This window comes from Podarcis muralis, chromosome 16 (genome assembly GCF_964188315.1).
Source record: "Podarcis muralis chromosome 16, rPodMur119.hap1.1, whole genome shotgun sequence".
Lineage (NCBI taxonomy): Eukaryota > Metazoa > Chordata > Lepidosauria > Squamata > Lacertidae > Podarcis > Podarcis muralis.
This window is the reverse complement of record NC_135670.1, coordinates 21,591,792-21,613,923: the sequence shown is the minus strand read 5'-3', so window position 1 is coordinate 21,613,923 and position 22,132 is coordinate 21,591,792. Positions and strand designations below refer to the sequence as shown.

The 22,132-nt window shown below is 47.4% G+C and overlaps 4 protein-coding genes across 16 annotated transcripts in view; 3 read left to right on the top strand and 1 right to left on the bottom strand.

The window, feature by feature from the left end:
• Positions 1 to 3,618, top strand: part of CFAP73 (cilia and flagella associated protein 73) — a 37,262-nt gene extending 33,644 nt beyond the window's left edge. Inside the window, exon 7 of one of the 2 annotated variants that reach the window (XM_077920130.1) lies at positions 3,496 to 3,618. The gene's annotated coding sequence lies outside the window, so the exon portion shown is untranslated. The remainder of the gene's footprint in view (positions 1 to 3,495) is intronic. The other variant, XM_077920129.1, reaches the window with a different exon arrangement.
• Positions 614 to 5,669, top strand: RITA1 (RBPJ interacting and tubulin associated 1). Of its 3 annotated transcripts, none has more exons than XM_028710935.2 (4): positions 614 to 914; positions 2,247 to 2,342; positions 2,920 to 3,281; positions 5,121 to 5,669. In XM_028710935.2, exons 3-4 carry the CDS (start codon positions 2,995 to 2,997, stop codon positions 5,653 to 5,655), a joined length of 822 nt encoding a protein of 273 aa, XP_028566768.2. In that variant the 5' UTR covers positions 614 to 914; positions 2,247 to 2,342; positions 2,920 to 2,994; the 3' UTR covers positions 5,656 to 5,669. The 3 variants fall into 3 exon arrangements, with proteins under 3 accessions (XP_028566768.2, XP_028566770.2, XP_028566772.2); XM_028710939.2 differs by lacking the exon at positions 614 to 914 and adding an exon at positions 933 to 1,170; XM_028710937.2 differs by lacking the exon at positions 2,247 to 2,342 and having other exon boundaries at positions 615 to 914.
• Positions 5,670 to 6,820: 1,151 nt separating this feature from the next.
• On the bottom strand, positions 6,821 to 14,295 carry DRC10 (dynein regulatory complex subunit 10). 5 transcript variants are annotated; one of them, XM_028710929.2, is made up of 5 exons: positions 14,185 to 14,295; positions 10,708 to 11,493; positions 9,773 to 10,006; positions 8,201 to 8,272; positions 6,821 to 7,239 (listed from the first exon to the last, which is right to left on the bottom strand). In XM_028710929.2, the coding sequence occupies exons 2-5, from the start codon at positions 11,386 to 11,388 to the stop codon at positions 6,967 to 6,969; spliced, it is 1,260 nt and encodes a 419-aa protein (XP_028566762.2). In that variant the 5' UTR covers positions 11,389 to 11,493; positions 14,185 to 14,295; the 3' UTR covers positions 6,821 to 6,966. The 5 variants fall into 5 exon arrangements, with proteins under 5 accessions (XP_028566762.2, XP_077776254.1, XP_028566760.2 ...); XM_077920128.1 differs by lacking the exon at positions 14,185 to 14,295 and adding an exon at positions 13,480 to 13,661; XM_028710927.2 differs by lacking the exon at positions 14,185 to 14,295 and adding an exon at positions 13,393 to 13,498.
• Positions 14,296 to 14,480: 185 nt separating this feature from the next.
• Positions 14,481 to 22,132, top strand: part of TPCN1 (two pore segment channel 1) — a 54,329-nt gene continuing 46,677 nt past the window's right edge. Inside the window, exons 1-2 of one of the 6 annotated variants that reach the window (XM_077920122.1) lie at positions 14,481 to 14,635; positions 16,219 to 16,651. In XM_077920122.1, coding sequence (XP_077776248.1) covers positions 16,555 to 16,651 — 97 coding nt within the window. In that variant the 5' untranslated portion in view covers positions 14,481 to 14,635; positions 16,219 to 16,554. Of the gene's footprint in view, positions 14,636 to 15,213; positions 15,444 to 15,494; positions 15,627 to 15,935; positions 16,652 to 22,132 lie in introns of those variants that run through there. The other 5 variants (XM_077920126.1, XM_077920124.1, XM_028710926.2 and 2 more) reach the window with 5 other exon arrangements.

Here is a 22,132-nt window from a genome sequence, read left to right as displayed (position 1 = left end):
GCTACTCATCTGCAAACTTCACGCCGCGGAAGTGAGAGGTGGTACTCATAGAAATCAATGGAGGGTTGCTCACGATAGCCCTGGAAAGGTGTTGGCATTGCACTTTAGAGATGAGGCTGAGGATGCTCAAATAATCCTGCCTCACGTTGCAGCCAAAGCCAATCTCTGTAGATTGATTTCCTCCTAGCCCAAACCCGGTGAGTATTGCATGTATAAGGCTTCTTTCTGCGCTTTTGGTCTGCATGTATTGATATTTAAGTTACATTTTATTTAACTTAAAAATAAAAAATAAAATTCCACGTTTCAGAAGACAGGAGAAAAACTGGGAACTCCTGATGGTACTGCTACAAGAAAGTGGAGGGGGCGGCGGCAAATCCTGTCCACACGCCCATCAAACTCTAAAGCCCTACATTTCTCCAGGGATTTCTATGGGACGTTCTTCCTTCCTGTCTAAAAGAGGGGGGAGTCTTGAGCAAGCGGAAGCCGCTTTAGACTGTGTGAGTTAATCGATTCATTCTCCTCTTGGGAGTCCTTGTCCCCTCCGTAGAATGGTTTCGCCCAGTCCTCTCCCCCCCCCCCGCAAGGAGGCACAGTCTCCAAAGTTTTCATCCTACATTTGGGGTTCCAAGTGAAACTCGTAAGTACTGGAAAGGAAGTATTATTGGTGATAGGAGGCGATTATATGAATCAATATTTTGGGGCGGAATCAAAGGCAAGTTTCTCGCTGCAGTGCTTTGAAATAATATTTCTACGCCAGCGGTGGTTGGGCTCTACGTTTGCGTTTCTGGCTGCGAATGGGAACCGGAAAAGAGATCCGTATTGACCTCTTTCTTTGCTCAGGCATTTCTTTGGTTGGGAGAAGCTGGGGAGAAGAAAGGAACGGCAAGCAGAACGAGGAGGAAACCTGCAAATCCGTAAGTCTAGGAGGGGAGGCGAGCCAGGTTTGCGGGGCCCGTGCCCGTTTGCAGAAATGTACATTCCTCCATGCAAATTGCTGCTTCGTCTTCCGCAACTGCATTTTGCATTCAGAGCGGGCTGAGATGCTTCCGTCTCCCAGGGAAGCGAGATCCAAACAACGCAGACAGCAGAGGGCAGTTAAGACTGCTCGATCCTATGTCTGCTTCTCGGAGAGCAAGCCCCGCTTGATTTTGACGGGGCGTACTTCCAAGCGTGAGTGACTTGGGAATCTTTTGCTGGAAGATTCAGGGCAGATGAAAGAAAACCCAGGCAGTGCAGAGTTAAACTATGGAACTCCCTCCCACAGGAGGCAGTGATGGTCACCAACTTGGATGGCTTTAAAAGAGGATTGGACAAATTCAAAGAGAGGAGAAGGCTATAGAATTGATTTTAGAATGCTGTGTTATTTTACTGTTGTTAGCTGCTCTGAGCCCGGCTTTGGCTGGGGAGGGCGGGATATAAATAAAATTTTATTATTATTATTACAGTGGTACCTCGGGTTAAGTACTTAATTTGTTCCGGAGGTCCATACTTAACCTGAAACTGTTCTTAACCTGAAGCACCACTTTAGCTAATGGGGCCTCCCGCTGCCGCTATGCCTCTGGAGCACGATTTCTGTTCTCATCCTGAAGCAAAGTTCTTAACCTGAAGCACTATTTCTGGGTTAGCGGAGTCTGCAACCTGAAGTGTATGTAACCTGAGGTACCACTGTATTATATTGATGGAAACCGGGCAATGCTACTTAGCAATACTTCTAAATACCAATTGCTGGGAAACCCAGAAAGGATGAGTTGGTCTTGCACTAAGGTCCCACTTATGGGTTTCCCATAAAGGCATCTAGTTGTGGCCACTGTGAGAACAGGATACTGGACTAGATGGGCCATGTGGCCTGATCCAGCGGGCTCTTCTTATGTTCATTGTAGTGTAGTAGTTAAAGCGTGTCAGACTAGGACCTGGGAGACTGGGGTTCAAATTCCTGCTCAGCTGCAAAACCTGGGTGGGTCACAGTCTTCTCTGCCTAACCTACCTCACAGGGTTGTTGGGAAGAACAGAACTGTGTTCTACCACTTTGAGCTCCTTGGAGGAAAGGTGGGGCACAAAAGAATAAGCACAAGAAATCTCGGCCGAAAACCGATTCTAAGCAACTCTTCATATCAAGCTGGAGGGTTGAATTTGAATCAGCCTGTTGAATTTCTGCCTCTTGTGAGACTTTTAAGGAGCCTTTTCGCTCGCAAGCATAGTGTAATTTGTGTCTAAATCCTACAAGACCTCTCTATTTTGGCCCTCAGGACTTGCCCCAGGCCTCATCCTGCATTTGCCCTGGTCAAAATCGTGTCCTTCAACTCTGATCAGGCCAATTTTTTACCTGGATGGAAGATCGAGAGGTGAGTGGGAGCCAGCCTACTGACGTTCACATCCATTGCCCCAACCCATTTTTGGTTCTGGCCCTGCCCACCACTGCCATGTGGCCCCTGGAAGTTCAGGGGTATTTATTTATTTTTCGCAAGTTGTGTGTCCTTGTTTCTCAGTTTGACCCTTTTACACGGTTTTGCACGTTGTGTGGTATTTTATGCATTGTGACTTGCCGTCATTTTTATTGATATAGTTTAGTAATTCTTCATTGTAAGCTGTTTAATTACTATTCGCTGATATTTAATTTTACCATTTACTAATATAATCTAACTGATTGTTGGAATATTGCTTTATTTGATGTAAGCTTATTTTAAAGTTATTGTGACTTTCTTTTTGGTATTGGATCAGATTGCTATTATGGGTGAGCTCTTTGCTGTCGATTTTGTTGTTTGTTCAGCTTGTGAACTGCTTGTGTAGTATAATATAGTAGAAAGGCGGTATACAAATTGAAAGCGAAATGAAATGCCAAGATGGCGAAATGTGTCCTCACATCTGCTCTACCCTATCAGTCTGACTTGGCATTCATCAGTGATGTCTTGCTTCATTCAGATCTTGCTTATGAACCTCTAAGTCCCCTGCAGACCTGGATGGCAGGGCCTGACCCAGCATTGCTTAGCCGGATCCATGAAGGCATCTGCTGAGCTGGGGATCCAGCCCCGCCAGTTCCAACGCAGTGGGAGGAGAGGCTACAGGGTCACGGCCAAAGCCTCCTACGTGGACGAGTCGCTCTTCGGCAGCCCTGCAGGACGACTGAATGCCAGAGCAGAGTTTGACCCGCCGTGGGTGTGTAAGAAAGCTAGTTCTCCGAGACCCCTTTTGTGGAGTCCCAAGACAACACAATGGGAGGTGGACACCAGCCCCTCAACAGCCGCCCCGCCCACCAGCACTCCGAGAAAGGGAAATAAATACAGGTAGGGGAGGTTTTTATATGCCTGTTGTCTTTGTCCATGGAGTTTTCTTGGCAGGGATACTGGAGTGGCTTGCCGGTTCCTGCTCCAGGTGGATCACATTTGGTCAAAACTCTCCACTATGACCGGTCCATCTTGGGTGCCCTGCACGGCATAGTTCATAGCTTCTCTGAGTTATTTAAGCCCCTTCGCCACAGCAAGGCAGTGATCCATGAAGATCCATATAGTTAAAGCTATGGTTTTCCCAGTAGTGATGTATGGAAGTGAGAGCTGGACCATACAGAAGGCTGATCGCCGAAGAATTGATGCTTTTGAATTATGGTGCTGGAGGAGACTCTTGAGAGTCCCCTGGACTGCAAGAAGATCAAACCTCACCATTCTTAAGGAAATCAGCCCTGAGTGCTCACTGGAAGGACAGATCCTGAAGCTGAGGCTCCAATACTTTGGGCACCTCATGAGAAGAGAAGACTCCCTGGAAAAGACCCTGATGTTGGGAAAGATTGAGGGCACAAGGAGAAGGGGACAACAGAGGACAAGATGGTTGGGCAGTGTTCTCGAAGCTACCAGCATGAGTTTGACTAAACTGCGGGAGGCAGTGGAAGACAGGAGTACCTGGCGTGCTCTAGTCCATGGGGTCATGAAGAGTCGACAAGACTAAACGACTAAACAACAACAGTGGAGGTTTTGAAGGAGCTCTGACAGTCAGCAAAAGTGAGATTGCCCTGCCAGTTTATTTATCATATTTATATCCTGCCTTTCCTCCAAGGAGCTCAATTTGGCACAACCACAGTTGTGTCCACCCCCACATTTTACCCTCCCAACAATTGGCGGGTCAGGCCAATTTTCTTCAACCTTGGGCCCCCAGATGTCTGTGATGGAATGTCAGAGCCAGCAGTGGTGTAGCGGTTAGAGGTGTCAGATAAGAACCTAGGAGATCAGGGTTCAAATCCCCCATTTGGCCAGGAAGCTCGTCAGGTGTGGTCCTGGGCCAGTTAGGGTCTCAGCCTAATCTACCTGGCAGGGTTGTTGTGGGGAACTAAATGAGGAGCGGGTGGGGAAACCGCTCATGCCACCTTGAGCTCCTGGGATAAAAATGCAATAAATAAGTAACAATCTCCTCATCATCCTTGACCATTGGGGGTAATGGGAGTTCTAGTACAGTAACAGCTGGAAAACCAAGGTTGAAGAATGCTGGATTAGGCTGAGAGCCTGTGGCTGGCCCAAGGTCATGCAACACTGCAAAAAAGAAAAAGAAAAAAGACTATGCCCTGATGTTCCCCACCTGATTTAATAAATGAGTAATTTCTCTTAAGATTTGTCCCAATATTGACTTCCAAGGCCCTTATTTGTGTGCCTCCTCCATGAGGGTTGCAAAACCAGAACGGTTCTTTTCTGCAGTGGCTCCATTTGTGGAATGCCCCCCCAGGGAGGTTCACTTTGCACCTTCATTATAAACCTTTAGGTGATAGGCGAAAACGTTCCTCTTTAAACCAGGCCTTTGGCTGATTGACATCCAATGCTCTTTAAAAATGTGTTGGGGAGGGAGGGATTATTAGGTTATTCTTGGTTTTGTTTTTATTTTATTTTTATTATGTATTTTGTGATTTTATATTGTGATTTTATGTTGTGAACCGCCCTGAGACTTACGGGTATAGGGCACTATATTACTACTACTACTACTACTACTACTACTATTAATACCCCACCCTTCTGGCTGGGTTGTCCCAACCACACTTTATGCATGGTAATAACTTTGTGGTACTTAGCATGATTTCTCTAGGTATGGCTCCTGTTTCCAGTAAACATCTCTCTCTTTCTCTATCCCCATATCTCTCAATGAAGGCTGAAAAGTCACACCCCATCCTACTGCGATGAGACCCTGTTTGGGCCAAAGCCAGGGGGCTGGGAGCAGGCGACTCCCTGGATGGTGAAGGGGGAAGTGGCTAAGCTCCGCCCTTTGCTTTTGACTCCGCCTTCAGCTGCGAGGGACCGGCCAGTCCTTTCCCCTCGTCCGAAGGACACGCCCCTGAGAGCCTTCCATCGGGAGACACCGGACGCCCAGGGCAAAGAGGCATTTGGAACCTGGCGTGGAGGAGAAAGTTCTTCTTGGGGGCACCGTGAGAACTGCTTAGATGCAGACAGACAGGACTTTCTGGGGCGGGCGCCCCCCCAGCCTGTTATCCGGCTGTATAAAACTTCTGAGGGTTCCCAGGCCCACCTAAACAAGCCAAGGACAAGTGTGGAGCAGGATCACCAATGCTCAGTGGCTTCCCCAGGGTCTCTGCCTAGACCACGTTCGAATAATTTGTCTGGGTCGTCGTCTGCCAGGGTCATAAGAGCTACAAGCTCATGTAAGCCCAGGCCGCCCTGGAAATAAACAAATAAAAAGATTGCTGTTCTCACATGTTCTGCATGCAAAATGACCACCGAAAGGGCTGTGCTGTTTGCCCATGTTCCGTAAGGAATCTTGGCCGGTGGGCTACCTAGCCATAACAGTCTTTGCCTGTTCCTTTGGTGCTGAGAGCGGTTTTGACAGCAGTACTGCCCTTCATTCGTAGATTTCAAGGTGGTTCATAATTTAAAATATTAACACAAACAGGAAATGACCTCTTATATCGGTCGTATTCCTGCAGTAATAATGATAATAATCCCAAAGGAGCCCAGGGCAGCATAACTGTTTAAAACCTTCTCTCAAAACACTTGCCAGGAACAGTGTTTTTTTGGCCATCATATGCCTAGGTAAACAGGAATGCTCTTAGATTTCTCCTGAAAGTCAGTAATAAGGAAGACAGACGCACCTCACCAAGAAAGGTATTCCACAAGTGGGGAACTGTCACTGAAAAGGCCCTGCCATGGGTCAGAGGGGGTGATAGGAGTTGTAGTCCAGCAACTTCTGGAGGACACCATGTTGGCCAAGGAGACTGGTTCAGATCCCTGCCTCATGCGTGTTGGTTATTGGAGTGGTCTCAGGCAGATCCCTGTTTCTGTCCAACTTGTTCTGGGCATAAAAAGCTGAACTTCTTGGAGAGGTGAAAAGGATATGAACGAAGAAATAAGAGGAGGTAGGAGAGAAGTATTTTTTTCATCCCAAGGACCACATTTGCTTCGGGGGGGGGGGGGCACATGCCGGGGTGGGCAGGGCCACAAGCAAAAGTGGGTGGAGCGATGAATGCAAATTTTACTTTTTACAGTGGCCTAGTTTCTCACACACACCCCTCTCCTCCATTCATGCAAGCAGGAGGCATATCCCAGAGTTCAAGGAGACAGTACAGTCAGACAAAAACATTTGGGAGTGCAAAGCAGGGACCCTAACAAAGGCGGCTTGGGGAAGATTCCTGTCTTGCAGGGGATTGGACTAGATGATCCCTTCCAACTCAACAATTCTAAGATTTCTGTGGGCCAGAGAAAGACCCTGGGCCTTGAGTTCCCCACCCCTGAAATACGAATTTTGCCCTGCAATTCTTGAGCAAAGTTAGAACAAGTTCTGTGCAAAGCTTCCCCTGCGGTTTCCTTTCAAACCTGGAGAAAGGAGAGAACAGCTCTTTTACAACTTTGCCTACCTGGCTGATAGCATTTATTGAGGAACGACAAACCTCCCTTGGGAGTGCTAAATACCCATTCTGGACGATCTGGAATGGACTTGGCTGCCTGTGACCGGGGACGGGGCAGGGCAGGAAGAGGTGAAGGCTCACTTCCTCCCTCTCCTCCCTTTGCCCTTCTTCTTCCTCTTGGACCGTAGCAGCGATCTCACCAGGTAGCCCTTCCACAAGGCTTGGATGAGGGTGGCAGCTCGGACCAGGATGGCCAGCTCCTTCTCGGCCTTCTCCTTCTGCTCCTGCTTCACCCTCCTCTCCTCCTTGATCTGGCTGTATTCCTGATCCAGCAGTGCATACTTCTCTCTCAGCTCTGCCAGCTGTTCCTTCTCTACCACATAGACCACGTCAATCTCCTCGATCTCCTCCTGGGAATGGACAAAGGCCTGGCATTTAAGCAACTGCCTCTACATCTAACGGAACTGATCTCTTGACATATTCTGAAATAATTTGGACATATTGTGAGCTATAGGAGGCGGTAGGATGTGATGCCCCTTGCAGCAAAGTGTCTTGTGGTGCTTAAAGACGATGGCCCCATCTGCACTGTGCTTTGAAAGCAGTATTATGTTGTGCCCACAGCAGGTTCTCAGATTCTTAATTCATGTCCCTAAAGGGTTGGAGACCTCTCCTTTAAGTTGCTACAAGATTCCTGAATTGTGATCCAAGAAAGAGAAGGGGGACCAGTAGTTCTGCCCACTGACCTGTTCTCTTACAAGCCCAAATAGGGCAAATAGAGTTTTTTAAGCCCCTCTTACCCAGTCTGAGCAGCAGAAAGGCCTTGGCAAACCTCCTTTTGTAGCCTGAGCATGCTCCCTAGCAGGTAGCAAGTTGCCAATGACGCATTAGCGCAACAGGACCCTGTATTTGGTTTCCTTGTTGGCCATCAATGAAAAATCTACTTAAGTCACGGACAGGCAACATGGTACCCTCCAGATGTTGTGGACTACTACTCCCATCATCCTTGACCAGGCTGGAGTCCAAAACATCTGGACGGCACCACACTTTTTTTTGCACCTGTACAAGTTCACATTCTGGCTTGAAAAGAAAAGAAAACATGAACCGAAGGATGCTTTTGTTGTGGTCCAATTAACCAAACCAGCAGTGCCAGACCAGCTGGCTGAGCAATTTCAAATAATTTGTGAGGAGGCTGAAACAGCTCGGTTTCCTAGGTAATGTTGCAATCATGGAGGTAGGAAAGGGAACCCGGCTGAAGTAAGGAAAGTGGGAGAGTTATCCTACGTCAGTGCCCTGGGAGGTTTTGCTGCTTAACGTTTGTGAAATGACCTCTTATGGGCAAAAAAAGGCTCAGACTTGGGTTGACAACAGTACCTGCTTTTCTAGCATCTCAATATCATACTTCTGGACCCAGTTCTCTATTTCCATCTCCACTTTGTATTTTTTCTAGAATAAATAAGAGAAGAAAATCATTTCCAAAGTTTCAGGGTTAAGCTGGGGCGGCTGGCTATACTAGTAGATGACATTTCCATTGAAGGCAACCAACAGTCTCTGGACAGCTTTAAGCGTTCAGATATTCTGGGCCTGGTAACACAGTCAGCTGGTTCACACAACCACACTGAGCCAAACTTTGGCACCGTGAGACTGTGTGAAATTGCAGGTTCCTGGGGATGAGCTCAGCTCACAATTACTTGACTCCCCACCCCCAGCCTTTTGGGGGCCAGAGTTTACTACACTGAGTAAGCCAAGGTTTGGCTTAGCATGTTGTCTAAGCAGAAACTCATGGTTAAAGCTCCCTCCTCAGTTACAACTTGTGGTTAGTGAGGAGAGAGCTATGATTCTGAGTTTGGACAGCACACTCAGTCAAACTCAGCACATTTGTGTAGCCTTGCTAAGTCAAGTAAGTGGCTGGCTCCAGTTGCATAGTCATTTAGCTACAACAATGGCAACCAGCTGAGTTTATTAACCTGATAGGTGCTGTTTATCCCATTTATATGCACCAGAGATGCCCATCTTCTGTACACTTGTGGTTTCCATTCTACAGCCAGCAGCAGGCCATGGCTGGGTCTTTTTTTGGCATAAATTGACTCCTGCAAGACTTCTCTAGAGCCAGAAATGGTTTTGCAGTTGAAGTGCTCATGCAGGTGCACAAAACCCAATGTTTTCTGAAAATGCATGTAGGCCTCACCAAAGAAAGCTTTTTAAAAAAACTTGTTAAGCCTAGCCACCTTCAGAGTAAATCGACTTGTTCAATAGGTATAGAGTTTAAATGCACAACAATCCTTTCCAGTCATAAAGAAATTGTTGTCTTTTAAGTTAGGCTGGGAGACATTTTAAAAATCGGAAAGTATTCTGAATTCAGATACCGAGTACCACCACCCCTGGAAGAATGTACAGTATACCAGTTTGATGACATTGGTTGCAATGGAGGAAGGGGATTGGCCCAGGTGACTGTTTGATTCCAGCTCTATCCCAGGCTTGCACTTCTAAGCCACCGTGGCCAAATCAGTCCACCAGATCTATGCTACAACCTGCCATGTGCTAGATCAGGGATGTCCAACCAGTAGATTGTGATCTACTGGTAGATTGCAGGATCCTTATTGTGTACAAAAAGTTAATTGGAGAAAGGTCTCTGGCTGATTTCGGACTGCGATTCCCATCATCCCCGACAGGTCCTGCTAGCTAGGGATGATGGGAGTTGTAGTCCAAAAGCAGCTGGAGACCCAGGTTTGGGAAACTCTGGTCTAGTGTTGTTTTTGCCAACCTAGTCTCCTGGTTGGGCTATGTTTGGATTATGATTCCTAGCTGCATTGGCTTGGGCTCATGGGACTTGCAGTCCAAGATATCTGGAAGGCATTGGGCTGTTCTTCTAGTAAGAATGCTCAGACTGGCAGCCCTGTGAATTATTCTCTTCGGAGAATAATTGCTTTGATCACCTCTGCTTACCTTCCGGAGAGCAAGTTCAGACTCCCGGTCCTCCACAATGAGGGCATTTAGTGCGGCTCTGAGCTGATTCAGCTCCTGCTGCAACTTGGCACACTTGCCCTGAGACCCACGTAGCTCCGTCTTCTGCGCCTTCTCCGCTTCGGCTCGGGTGCGCAGGATTTGGTTTTCGGAGACCTTGGAGAGGCTGTGCAAGTGGGTTTTGAGGTCCTTGATTGTGGCGTTCTTCCTGGAGATCTGAATGGCACCAAGCTGGGTCAGCAGGACTTTGCAATCCAATGCACAAACACCAATTCATTTCAAATGACAACACAAGTCAAGAGAACCATTTAAAATAATGCTGCTGAGGATCTGGGAAGTAGAGACCAGACATTGCAGAAGCCTGCTGGAAGTAACATTGAGGGCCTTTTTGGTATTGGCACCCCAACTATGGAGAACCTCCCTAAAGAGGCTCACTTAGTGCCTTCTCTATGTCTTTCTGGCACCTCTTTATTCACTCAGGCTGTGTTTTAAATCTGTTTTATTCCCTTGACTTTAATTAGGATATATTATATAATTATTGATGGGCAGCTGCATAAGTTTTAAGAAATCAACAATATCAACCAATGGCACCTCCAGTCTTTATTATACTGGAGCATCCTATAGCCTTGCAAAAGGCACAGCTGAAAGCTGAAGCTGGGAGATAACTCCTGTTCTAACAGTGGGTAGCCAATGTGGTACTCTACAGAAGCCACTGGTCTACAATTCCCATCATCCCTCACCATTGGCCATGCTAGAGCAGCTGGGAGTTGTAGTCCAACAACATCTTTCTTTTCTGCCAGCAGCCTTTCTGGTTGTGTGATATTTTGCAATTCTTTTGATACAGTTTTGGGCTGGACGACTGCTCTGGACCAGTCAAATCCCAAACTGCCTGCCCCACTGCTGCCACCCCATTGTACCTCATCATCACGACTCTTGATCTCCGCTGCCAGTTCCTCCTCCAAAGCTGCAATCATCTCTGTGTTTTTCTTGTCTCGCTGACTTATTTCATGTATAAACCGATTTCTTTCTCTCTCTTCTAACGGCGTAGTCAGAAGCTTCTCAAGCAGGAACCCCCTGAGCTCCACAAGGCCTTTAATGAACTGTGAGACAGCCAGCTGCCTGAAATTGGCAATATCTTGTATTGCCTGATAAGCTAGGGGATGAGCAAAAAACAGGCGTACAATATTTCGGACAGAAGACCTTAAGCCTTGTATGTGCAAGACAAGGTAGCCACTTGGATCCTCAGTGTCAATGAGCCACCCCCTGGCAGTACCCTTTTGCAAAACCCCTTCCTCTTCAAGGCGGGTGAGCGTAGCCTCCATAACGTTTGAAAGCCGCAGGTGTTCCTTAAGAGCCCCTGTAAGTTCAGGTCCCAACACTGCACTCATATCCTCAAGGTTCTTGATGATGTAAGAGAATGCGCTGACCAGCTCCACCTTAAAGATGGTATCGTCCATCACAGATATAATTCTCTTGGTCTCAACAGTGGATAGCTTTGACCGACCAGGCTCTAGGATCTTCAGGGGCATTCTGAGGTTCACCTTTCTGGTCAGGTTGGCATCTGATTGGGTGGACAGATGGACTACTTGGGTTGCCATGTTTTCAGCCAGGTATCCTCACAGGGTGTGCTTTCAGATCCACAAGTAGCTTTAGCCTTCAGTACCAAGTAAGCAGGTGCTCCAGCGCATCTGACGCTTCAATTTCTGTGGGGAAATGGACTATAAAAAAGCCACACATGCACACATGTTGGTCCCAGAATCACAAATACAGAATATATAAAAAAGAGACTTGACTCTAGGGCTGGATATCTTGTTTTCAACATCGCAATATATCTCCAGCTAAACATTGCAATATGTTGGCATATCACAATGTATGGAGCTATATAGAGGCACTGGCTGGCTTCACGGTTTCCCCCGCATCGTGACTGTTGCACAGCACACACAAACACACATCATGATTCACAATATATTGCTAGGTCAAAAATTATGAAACCAGTATCTCAATACGGACTTCAAACCAGTTTCGGACAATATATTGATATATCGCCTAGCTCTAGGTAAAGGTAAAGGTACCCCTGCCCGTACGGGCCAGTCTTGACAGACTCTAGGGTTGTGCCCCCATCTCACTTAAGAGGCTGGGGGCCAGCGCTGTCCGGAGACACTTTCCGGGTCACGTGGCCAGCGTGACAAAGCTGCATCTGGCGAGCCAGCGCAGCACACGGAAACGCCGTTTACCTTCCCGCCAGTAAGCGGTCCCTATTTATCTACTTGCACCCGGGGGTACTTTCGAACTGCTAGGTTGGCAGGCGCTGGGACCAAACAACGGGAGCGCACCCCGCCGCGGGGATTCGAACCGCCGACCTTTCGATCAGCAAGCCCTGGGCGCTGAGGCTTTTACCCACAGCACCACCCGCGTCCCGGCCAGCTCTACTTGACGCCAAAAAAGAAGATGAGGATACTATTTGCCATTTGTGGTCTTCACGCAACCCAGGACAGAATAATGAGGAAATATGGTGCTTTATATGCCCTAGAACAGACAACTTAGAAGTGGGTAAGTGAGGAGAGAATCTGAAGAATGGGAAAGCAGAAGAGCTGTAATAGGTAAAGGGATGATTTAGGGTCCATGAGAGGTAAAAAAACATTTACTGGGTAAATGGGGCACTTCCCTAGAAACCTCAGGCTTTACCCTCAGCCAGCCCTCCCTCCACCTGCTGGCCTTCTTACTTAAAATTAGTCCAGCTCAGTGGTATGGCATCTGTTTTCCTGGGGTGCCACACCCCCAACTTCGTTACTGAGCCACTACTGAAACAAAGCCAAAGTAACTGCATTATTCATCTCTTGCGCCTTCCTTTCTCCTCACACTTCTGTGGCTCTTCACACACGCCACCCTTGTTAAAAAACAAACAAAAACCCCAGTCCTATACAAATTACATTTATTCAGAAGTCCCATAGGGTCCAGGCAGTTCCCGACACAGTCTGATGCATCCAGGAATCCAGCAAGCAAGGCATAAAAGGATAAGCCCTCTTGCTGTTGCTCCCCATCCCCACGAACTGGTGCTATAGTGCTGCTGAACATGGAGGTTTCATCACAGCTAATAACCCCTGACAGACCTCTCTCCACAGATTTGTCTAATCCTCTTTTGAAACCATTAAAGTTTGTAGATATTGTCACAGCGTGCAGCAGCTACCCAGTTCCACACCTTACCTTAACTTTCTTTCCCCCATACACACACACACACACATATATACACACACACACACACACATATCTATGTCATATATATATATATATATATATATATATATATATATATAGTATATATATATATATATATAGTTTTTTCTGGTCAACACACTCAAGGCGGCTCACAGTTGCAACCTCCTCCAAGCAACAACCTTGCTAGGGAGGTTAGGCTAAGAGATACAGAGAGCTTCCTAAATTTATGCATGTTGCTTATTAAGTTTGTACAGATGCCCATCCATAGATTTCACAGATAATATTTAAATGTAAAACATAACCTATAATAACACCAATATAATATGCAGTAGAAAAATATGGTAATAACCCACTATTAAAACAATTTAGACTTTCCTTAAACTCACCCCAAAACAAGCCTTGCACCCCACCCCCACCCCCAAAATGGGTCACCGCTACCACCGCCTCGTTTTTTCAAACAAGGCCCAGCTTGCCTGTTGCTTGGCAACTCCAATTAGCGTGGTGGTGGGAGAAGCCACCAATCACATTCTCCGACACTTCTTTGCCTATCGTTGGCATCATATAAAAGGGCTGTCCAATAGCAGTGCGGAAACTATATGAGAATATTCTAAGCCCGCCCCCAACCCTCCTTCGACATTCCACTCGCTACCAAGGGGTCATAGACGCAATAGAGCGGCTTTTTGCGGTTCAGGTTCCTTCTTGAGTCTTGACCGTATGGGGAGGGCAACCATAGAGGTGAAAATTTCTAGAACGACACGCATACGCTTGAGCGTCCGGGGGGGGGGGGGGGAGAAACTTGAGGCTTATGATTCTCTTATAGCAAAGGAGCTGCGGGGGGGGGGGGGGTGAGGAGAGAAGAAACTCTCTATGGTCTCAGGATGGTACCGCTCTACCCCGTACAATCTCTGTGGTGACACCTTTACTTCGAAGGAAGTTCGATTTTAGAACGGAAGTGCCCTAAAGGCGGCTCTCAAATTTTCCCTGACTGTATGCCATAGACTTGGAGACTTTGGAAGCAACCAGTTCAAAAATTGGGGAAAGGACGCTACGCAGGTGGGGGCAGAGCAGCTTCCCTGCTTAGTCTTCACAGGATAGAAAGTTTGCTTTGGACGCTCCTTGCCACTCATATGGTGGAGTTCAACATATGAGGACCGGAAGTCTGAAAATTTGTGTCTTACCTCTATACCAGCTCTTTAAGAACTCAGGGGTGGCTCAATAGGGCTATCTCTCGCTTATCACAGAAGAGCTCGGTTGGGTTTTGCGCACGCGTGTAGGGCGGAGCTAAAAAGTTTGCGGGCGTGTAAGCGGATGGTGCGTGCGCACGGGTTGTTTTTCCTTGTACGTAGAGGGCATGGGCGAGGGATATAGAGGTATACCATCATGAAGTGCATAAGCAACTTCCGGTTTCTACTTATATCCCGCCCTATGATGATTGGGGCCGCAATTCTAGACGGAGCCTGCAATCCTTAAAAACACTCATTTGGGAGTAAGCGCCAGTGAAACCAGTGGTGTCTTCTTCCGAGTTGTCATATATAGGATCGCAGTGCCCGGCACGTGAAGTTAGCCTTACTGCACTTACGTAGAAACGTAGGATACTGCCTTTTATTATTATCATTATTCTAGATTCAGGTAGGTAGCCGTGTTGGTCTGACGCAGTCGAAATAAATAAAAAAATTGTCCAGTAGCACCTTAGTGACCAACTAAGTTTGTTATTGTTATTATTATTATTAAGTCAGACCATTGATCCCTCTTGCTCCCTGCCATATCCGGAGACGCCAGGGATTGAACCCGATGCTTTGCCACCGATCCACTACAAGGAAGATGGTCCAGCAGAGAAATAACACAAAAAATATAAAATCATTGATAGTGCTAACCTTTACTTGAACTTTTCTTATTTTAACCCATGTGCAACTGTACTCACTCCACGTGCCTATTTTAGAGTTTTGTTTCCCACCTCTGTTGTTATAATTGCTCTCTCTGTTTTATATACACTATAAGATGATTTTTTTTAAAGCTTTCAACTTTCATAAAGGCACCACGTGAAATAAACCCAAACATTAGGGCAATTAGGAAGGTGTTCCTCTCCCCGCAGTTTCATATGGCGTGTTTTGTTTTATTTGCGTATTTTATGTGCGTGTGTCGCTGTCTTTAAAAGAGCGGTATTCAGGCTTGAGGGGCCGCCCTGAGGCCAGGTGAGGGGCGGCAGCGACAAGAGCTGGAAGGGGGCGGTTTCAGACAACAATCGTGTCCCGTGTCGTCGTCGTCCCAATACTCCCGCCTTCCGAAAAGGCCCAGGAATTGCTTCCGCCGGTAGCAAGAAGTAGGACAGCGGGGAGGGGGTAGGTAAAGAGAGCCCCTTCCCCTTCAGCGGCCTCGCAGGCAAGGGAGGCTGAGTCGCATTATGCGCTGTAAAAGTTCCGACCTTCCATTACTGATAGTAAGAATAAATGGCAATCATATAGTTGGGGGGACGGGACAGAATGGCGTACTAAACGGGGTTCAGAGGTTGGAGTTGAAGTGGGGGCGACACGATCCAGGTGTTAAAAGTGCCGAAGGCTGGGCGGCACTCTGCCCATGCCTAGAGGACGTTCTTCTTTATTAAGAGGGCATCGTTTGGCAGGTAAAGGAAAAAAGAGCCTCTTAAGAAGCAATTCCGTCTTAATAAAAGAGGACGCCCAGAGGAGGAAGAGCATTTTTGCAAAATCAAAAATTGAACAGTGGCTACCAAAAGTGGCTTTTAACATCTGGTTAAAGGAAGGAGGGGGTTGAAGGCGTGCAAAATCGAAACAGTGTTGGCGTACCCCCCCCCCCAAAAAAAAACCCCAGCCCGGCAACAACAACAGCCCACCTTTTACTGTTTTAAGAGTAAAGCGTGCAAAATAAAAGACCCCTGCGTTTTTATTATACTGGATTAAGGGGGAAGAAAAGGATCTCGTTGCAAAACCGATCGAGCCCTGAAAACAGGGTGGGCGGAAACATTTCCGAGATCAAGATAGTCCAGCTGCAATTGCGAGAGGCCTCCCCCTCTTTCCCTTCCCCAAGTTTTGAAACGGATCTCCCTGCTTTTTGCGCGCAGCGATGGACCACCGAGGCGCTATTCCGGAGAGAGGCGCCTAGCGATGCTGGCTGGCCCCGGGCCGGCTAAAGCAGAGCACCATCTCTTTGGTTCGCCTCCGCTCACTCTCTCCCCGCCTCCCTCCCTTTCCCTCCAGGGATGATCCTCCTCCTAAGTCGGAAGGGCTGCTGAGGTCAGAGACAGACGCCAGCTGAGTTTGGGACGCAGCAGCGACGGTTTTTGCGCGGAAAGTGAATGACGGCGCAAGTCGAGAGTTGACGCTCCTTTGGCAACAAGAGCACCCAAAAAGCCAGGCGGGGTACCTGGTGGGGGCTCCATGATGCGGGTCAGGGTTCCGCCGAGATGGGTGCCGTTTCCTCCACGCACCCGGGACAGTTTCAGGTCTGCAAGATGCGCCTGATCTTGGACTAAGCGGCGAAGGGAGCCGAGGTTTAAAGGGATTTCCTGGAGCAAAGCAAAAGTCTCCTTGGGGATGGCTGTGAATCCGGAAGATGACGACGTCCCCCTCATTCTCACCTTGGATGAGGGCAGAAGTCACGGTCCCGATCCGGAGGGGCTACCCAGCGAAAGTAAGTTCAACTCCCTCCCTTCATTTGTTTGCTGCGCAGTTTGCATTCCCATGCAACGAGGCTGGTGTCCTTTGGCAGTTGCGTAAACACACCATACTTTTTAAAGCCCATTTTCTCCACCAAAGGATCCTGGGAAATGTGGTTTCTCCATCTTCAGAGCTACATTTCCCAGCGCCCTTGACAAACTACAGTTCCCTGGAATCTTTGGTGGCCACGGCAAAACATAACTTTAAAAGTATGGTGCGTACACAGCTTAGCGGTAGGGCAGATACGTCGACAAGTTGTTACTTTTTAAATGAAGCTTTATATCAAGATTTTGCTGAGATCTCAGGATGCAAGGGCAACTGAGCAATTTGAGCAAATCAAAATTAAAAACATGTAGAACCACGCTAATGATGAGCAGAATTGATGTATCCTTACCAGTTAAAAGCCGGGGGGGGGGGGAGAGGGGAATTATTGGCCCCTTGGCTCAAGTGTAACAGACTAGATGTCAGGTGAACAGTTCTGCGGAGCGTGTTCCAAATTCAAGGCACTGCTGCGAGAAAGGCCCTTTCCCCAACGGTGTACATCTTGATGGGGGCACCCAAAGGCCCATAGCTCGGTGAAAGTTCTGCAGGTCCATGGTAGAACATCTGCTTACTCCATGGAGGCTGGTCCTTTAAGGCGAATGGGACACAGCCCCACCAGCTTCAGTTTGCCTTCAGCCAGCCCTCACCTTCCTGCCTTCTTACAACCAGTCAAGGGGGTGGTTTGCCTGCCATTAGTTGCTCTGGCTTCACTCATTGTTGGTCTCTCGGCCTTCTACCTTTCTAGCCTCCACTGTCTGTTTTGCATTCAGAATTCTGGTCCCAGCTCCAATCCCTGGTGTCTCCGGGTAGGGATGGGTAGGGGACCCCAGTCAAAAACCCTGGAGAGCTGCAGCCAGTCAGTGTAAACAGTACAGTGGTCCCTTGGTTCTCAAATTTAATCTGTTCTGGAAGTATGTTCCAAAACCAAAGCTTTCCAAAACCAAGGCGTACTTTCCCATAGAAAGTAATGCAAAATGAATTAATCCGTTCCAGACTTTTAAAAACAACCCCTAAAACATCCATTTAACATGAATTTTACTATCTAACGAGACCATCGATCCATAAAATGAAAGCAATAATCAATGTACTGTACTAGAAAATAAATAAGACAGTTTTGTAGATGATGATGATGATGATAATAATAAATTCTTACCTGCACTGATGATAGTCATTGTTTGGATGGGGGGCTTTCATCCATTTCTGCAGTCACTCAATCAGTAGCTGAACTGGGTTCCACACAGTTGCAAAAACAAATTAATCGAAAAAGCCTCAAAAACAAAAATGCAAAATAAATATAAAAAACAAAAGCTCCAAACTTAATCAGTTCCAGAAGCCCATTTGACTTCCAAAATGTTTGAAAACCAAGGCATAGCTTCTGATTGGTGCAGGTGCCCTGGAAATAATAGCCGACAGCCACATTGGATGTCTGGCTTCCGAAAAACTTTGGGGTTTTTGGAGTTTGAGAACCAAGACGTTTGAGTACCAAGGTACCACTGTACTGAGTTAGATGGGCCAAAGCTTTGTATCTTCCTGTGCTATGCCTAGATTGGCCACTGATGGTGAGCTGCCTTATGGGGAGGTCCATAGAGAGTAGACGCTGCACACTTACTGTTTTTTGTGTACACATGTCAGGGAGTCATAGCAAGTGAATCCTAACTTCACATTGGCGTGAACCTGCACAATAGATAGGTTTGTGCATGCTCATTCTTGATTCACCTTTCAGAGGTTTTATATTCTGCCTTTTGATGGAATGATCCTCCAGGCAGCTGGCTCTTGTGCTTGAGTCCTGCTTTCAGGTTTCCCACAACCATTTGCTTGGCCACTGTTGAGAGCAGGATGCTGGACTAGATGGACCATTGACCTGATGCAATAGGCTCTTCCTATGTTCTTAGATGGACGCAGGTGGCGCTGTGGGTTAAACCACAGAGCCTAGGACTTGCCGATCAGAAGGTCGGTGGCTCGAATCCCCGCGACGGGGTGAGCTCCCGTTGCTCGGTCCCTGCTCCTGCCAACCTAGCAGTTCGAAAGCATGTCAAAGTGCAAGTAGATAAATAGGTACCGCTCCAGCGGGAAGGTAAACGGTGTTTCCGTGCGCTGCTCTGGTTCACCAGAAGCGGCTTAGTCATGCTGGCCACATGACCCGGAAGCTGTACGCCGGCTCCCTCGGCCAATAAAGCGAGATGAGTGCCGCAACCCCAGAGTCGGCCACGACTGGACCTTTACCTTATGTTCTTAGATTGCAATAATGCATATAGACACCCATAGACAGATTCTATACCTGCACCATCCAGCTGTAGTTAGTTCCATGGGTGGGGTCAGAATGTGCAGCTCTCAGAGTTAGAAACTCAGATATATATATAAGCTAGGTGCCAAATGGCTCCTTAAACCAGGGTTACAGCTGCCAAAACAGAATGCTGAGTTGCCATTTGGGGGCCAGATGGCTAACAAGCCGTATTGTTCAACACGACTTTTGGGTTCCTGAAATTCATTCTGATTGTGCAGATAAAATAGAATCCTATGGGATGTGTTGCTAAGTGTGTGAAAACAGGCAAGACCCAAGGGTGCTGAAAAGGTGCAACCCTCTCTTCCCTTGTTCCTCCCCACCCCTTGGTTCAGCAGAGAACTTCTTTCGACCTAAAGTTTCACTTCCAGTTGGGCAAGATGCCTTTCGACTTGTAGTGCAATGAAATACTTTTTGCTGATGTAGTCACATTAATTACAGTGAGAATCCCTGGGGTACCTGGCCTGAATTGGGGTTTTCTATTCTGCGTGAGATAGTTAATTAGAATTGGAGGTTAACTTCAAATGTTCCCAGACACTGAAATGCATTTTAGTGGATAATGTGGGCAAACTGTAGTGTGAGCTTTGGCTCGCTTGCTGGAGTTATCTGTCCGCTCTGCAGCGGCCAGAGCCACTTCCTTTTAGGAGCCAGTCCTTGTGGGTTTTTGTGCTAATGCCTGCCTCAACCTCAATATTTGTTGTTTAGTCGTTTAGTCGTGTCCGACTCTTCGTGACCCCATGGACCAGAGCACGCCAGGCTCTCCTGTCTTCCAGTGCCTCCCGCAGTTTGATCAGACGCATGCTGGTAGCTTCGAGAACACTGTCCAACCATCTCGTCCTCTGTCGTCCCCTTCTCCTTGTGCCCTCCATCTTTCCCAACATCAGGGTCTTTTCCAGGGAGTCTTCTCTTCTCATGAGGTGGCCAAAGTAATAAATCAACCTCAATATAGTAATAAAAATAAATCAGGACATTGTGTCCTGCTTTAAGTACCTGGGACGAAGGGAGGAAAGTATTTGCGAATATTAATTTTGCTTGGGGACGTGAGGTGGTCATTGTAAAATTGTTCCTTGGTCTTGGGTCTTCAGGGTTCGTTTCATGCTCACTGTAGGGATGCGGGTGGCGCTGTGGTCTAAACCACTGAGCCTCTTGGGCTTGCCGATCGGAAGGTTGGCGGTTTGAATCCCCATGATGGGGTGAGCTCCCGTTGTTTTGTCCTAGCTTCTGCCAACATAGCAGTTTGAAAGCAGATCAGTGCAAGTAGATAAATAGGTACCACTGCGGCAGGCAGGTAGGCAGCGTTTCCATGCGCTCTGGCACTTGTCCTCCGTGCACCAGAAGCGGTTTAGTCCTGCTGGCCACATGACCCAGAAAGCTGTCTGTGTTCAAGCGCTGGCTCCCTCAGCCTGAAAGCGAGATGAACGCTGCAGTCCCAGTCGCCTTTGACTGGACTTAACCGTCCAGGGGTCCTTTATCTTTTTTACCTTTTTACCATGCTCACTGTGATGAATGAAGGAGTCCACTTTTCTAGGAGTGACACAAAATGTAAACAGAATCCAGTGTGTGGCAAGCACCTTAGGGCCTTGGAGCACTTGGTTGCAATTAAGATAGGGACCAGCTGATGCTGCTGTCAACAGATACCTTCGCTTATCAGGCCTATTAGCAGTGGGGGTCTAGACATGCCGAGGATCCAGGTTCAGTAGAAACACAGGGACATGATTGCAGGAAGGGTAGCGATAAATTCTCAGTAGCATTCTCAATAGGGATTGTATGCAGAAGAGAAACCAGCGGAACAATGTTTTGTAAGAAAAGAATGGATCTTGGAAATGATGAAGAGTAAGGTGAGATGTGGAAAAGACTGAATATGGTAGAAGAGGGATATAAAAAACTATCTTCCCCTTCCCTCTAAAGCTGTATACATGGGAAACTAGGAATACAATTGCAAGTGTGTGTTTGAGGTGGGTAGTTTTGAGAGGCAAGACAACACAGGAAGGGCCTTGGCTCCATTGCATGTCCCCCTTAAATTTAAACAATCTGAGGGAAGCATTTAATATTTTACAAATATTCCAGTAAATGCTTCTCTATAATGTAACATGTAAACCACATTAAGCATGCTTTAATTTTCCCTCTCAGATATTTTGAGTCTAATACTTGTGATGTACTGGGATTTTTTAAAAAAATATATCATGTGGTACTTTTCTTTTTTAGCTTTGTTTACTAAATACAAGTAAAATAAACAGTAAGCAATACTCTCCCCGATGCTTTTCAACATCTTTATGTGCCCCCTTGCCCAGCTTGTTCGGAGTTTTGGGTTGGGCTGCCATCAGTATGCTGATGACACCCAACTCTATCTGTTGATGGATGGCCATCCTGACTTGGCCCCAGACACACTGATCAGATGTTTGGAAGCTGTGGCTGGATGGTTACGTGGGAGCCGGTTGAAGTTAAATCCTTCAAAGACAGAGGTCCTATGGCTGGGCCAGGACGATATGGGATCGGGGGCCCAACTCCCATCTCTTGCGGGGGCGCAATTAGTGCCAGTGCTGTCTACTAAGAATTTGGGTGTAATCTTCGATACCTCCCTTTCTATGGAGGCGCAGGTTGCAGCTATAACAAAGGCGGCATTTTTTCATCTCCGCCAAGCTAAGCAGTTGGCTCCTTACCTCTCTCGCCCTGACCTAGCCACTGTGATCCACACGATGGTCACCTCCAGGCTTGATTATTGTAACTCACTCTACATGGGGCTGCCCTTGAGACTGACCCAGAAACTGCAGCGGGTGCAGAATGCTGCGCCAAGACTCCTTACGGGGTCCCTGCCATGGAAGCATATTCACTCAGTGCTTTACCAGTTGCACTGGCTCCCGGTGGAGTATAGGGGCAGGTTTAAGGTGCTGGTTTTGACCTTTAAAGCCCTATATGGCCTAGGACCCTTGTTCCTACGGGACTGCCTCTCCTGGTATGTCCCATGGAGGACCTTACCATATAGCATATATTTTCTAGTTACAGGTAGGTAGCCATGTTGGTCTGTCATAGTCGAAACATAGTCTGAAGAAGTGTGCATGCACACGAAAGCTCATACCAATAACAAACTTAGTTGGTCTCTAAGGTGCTACTAAGGGACACGGGTGGCGCTGT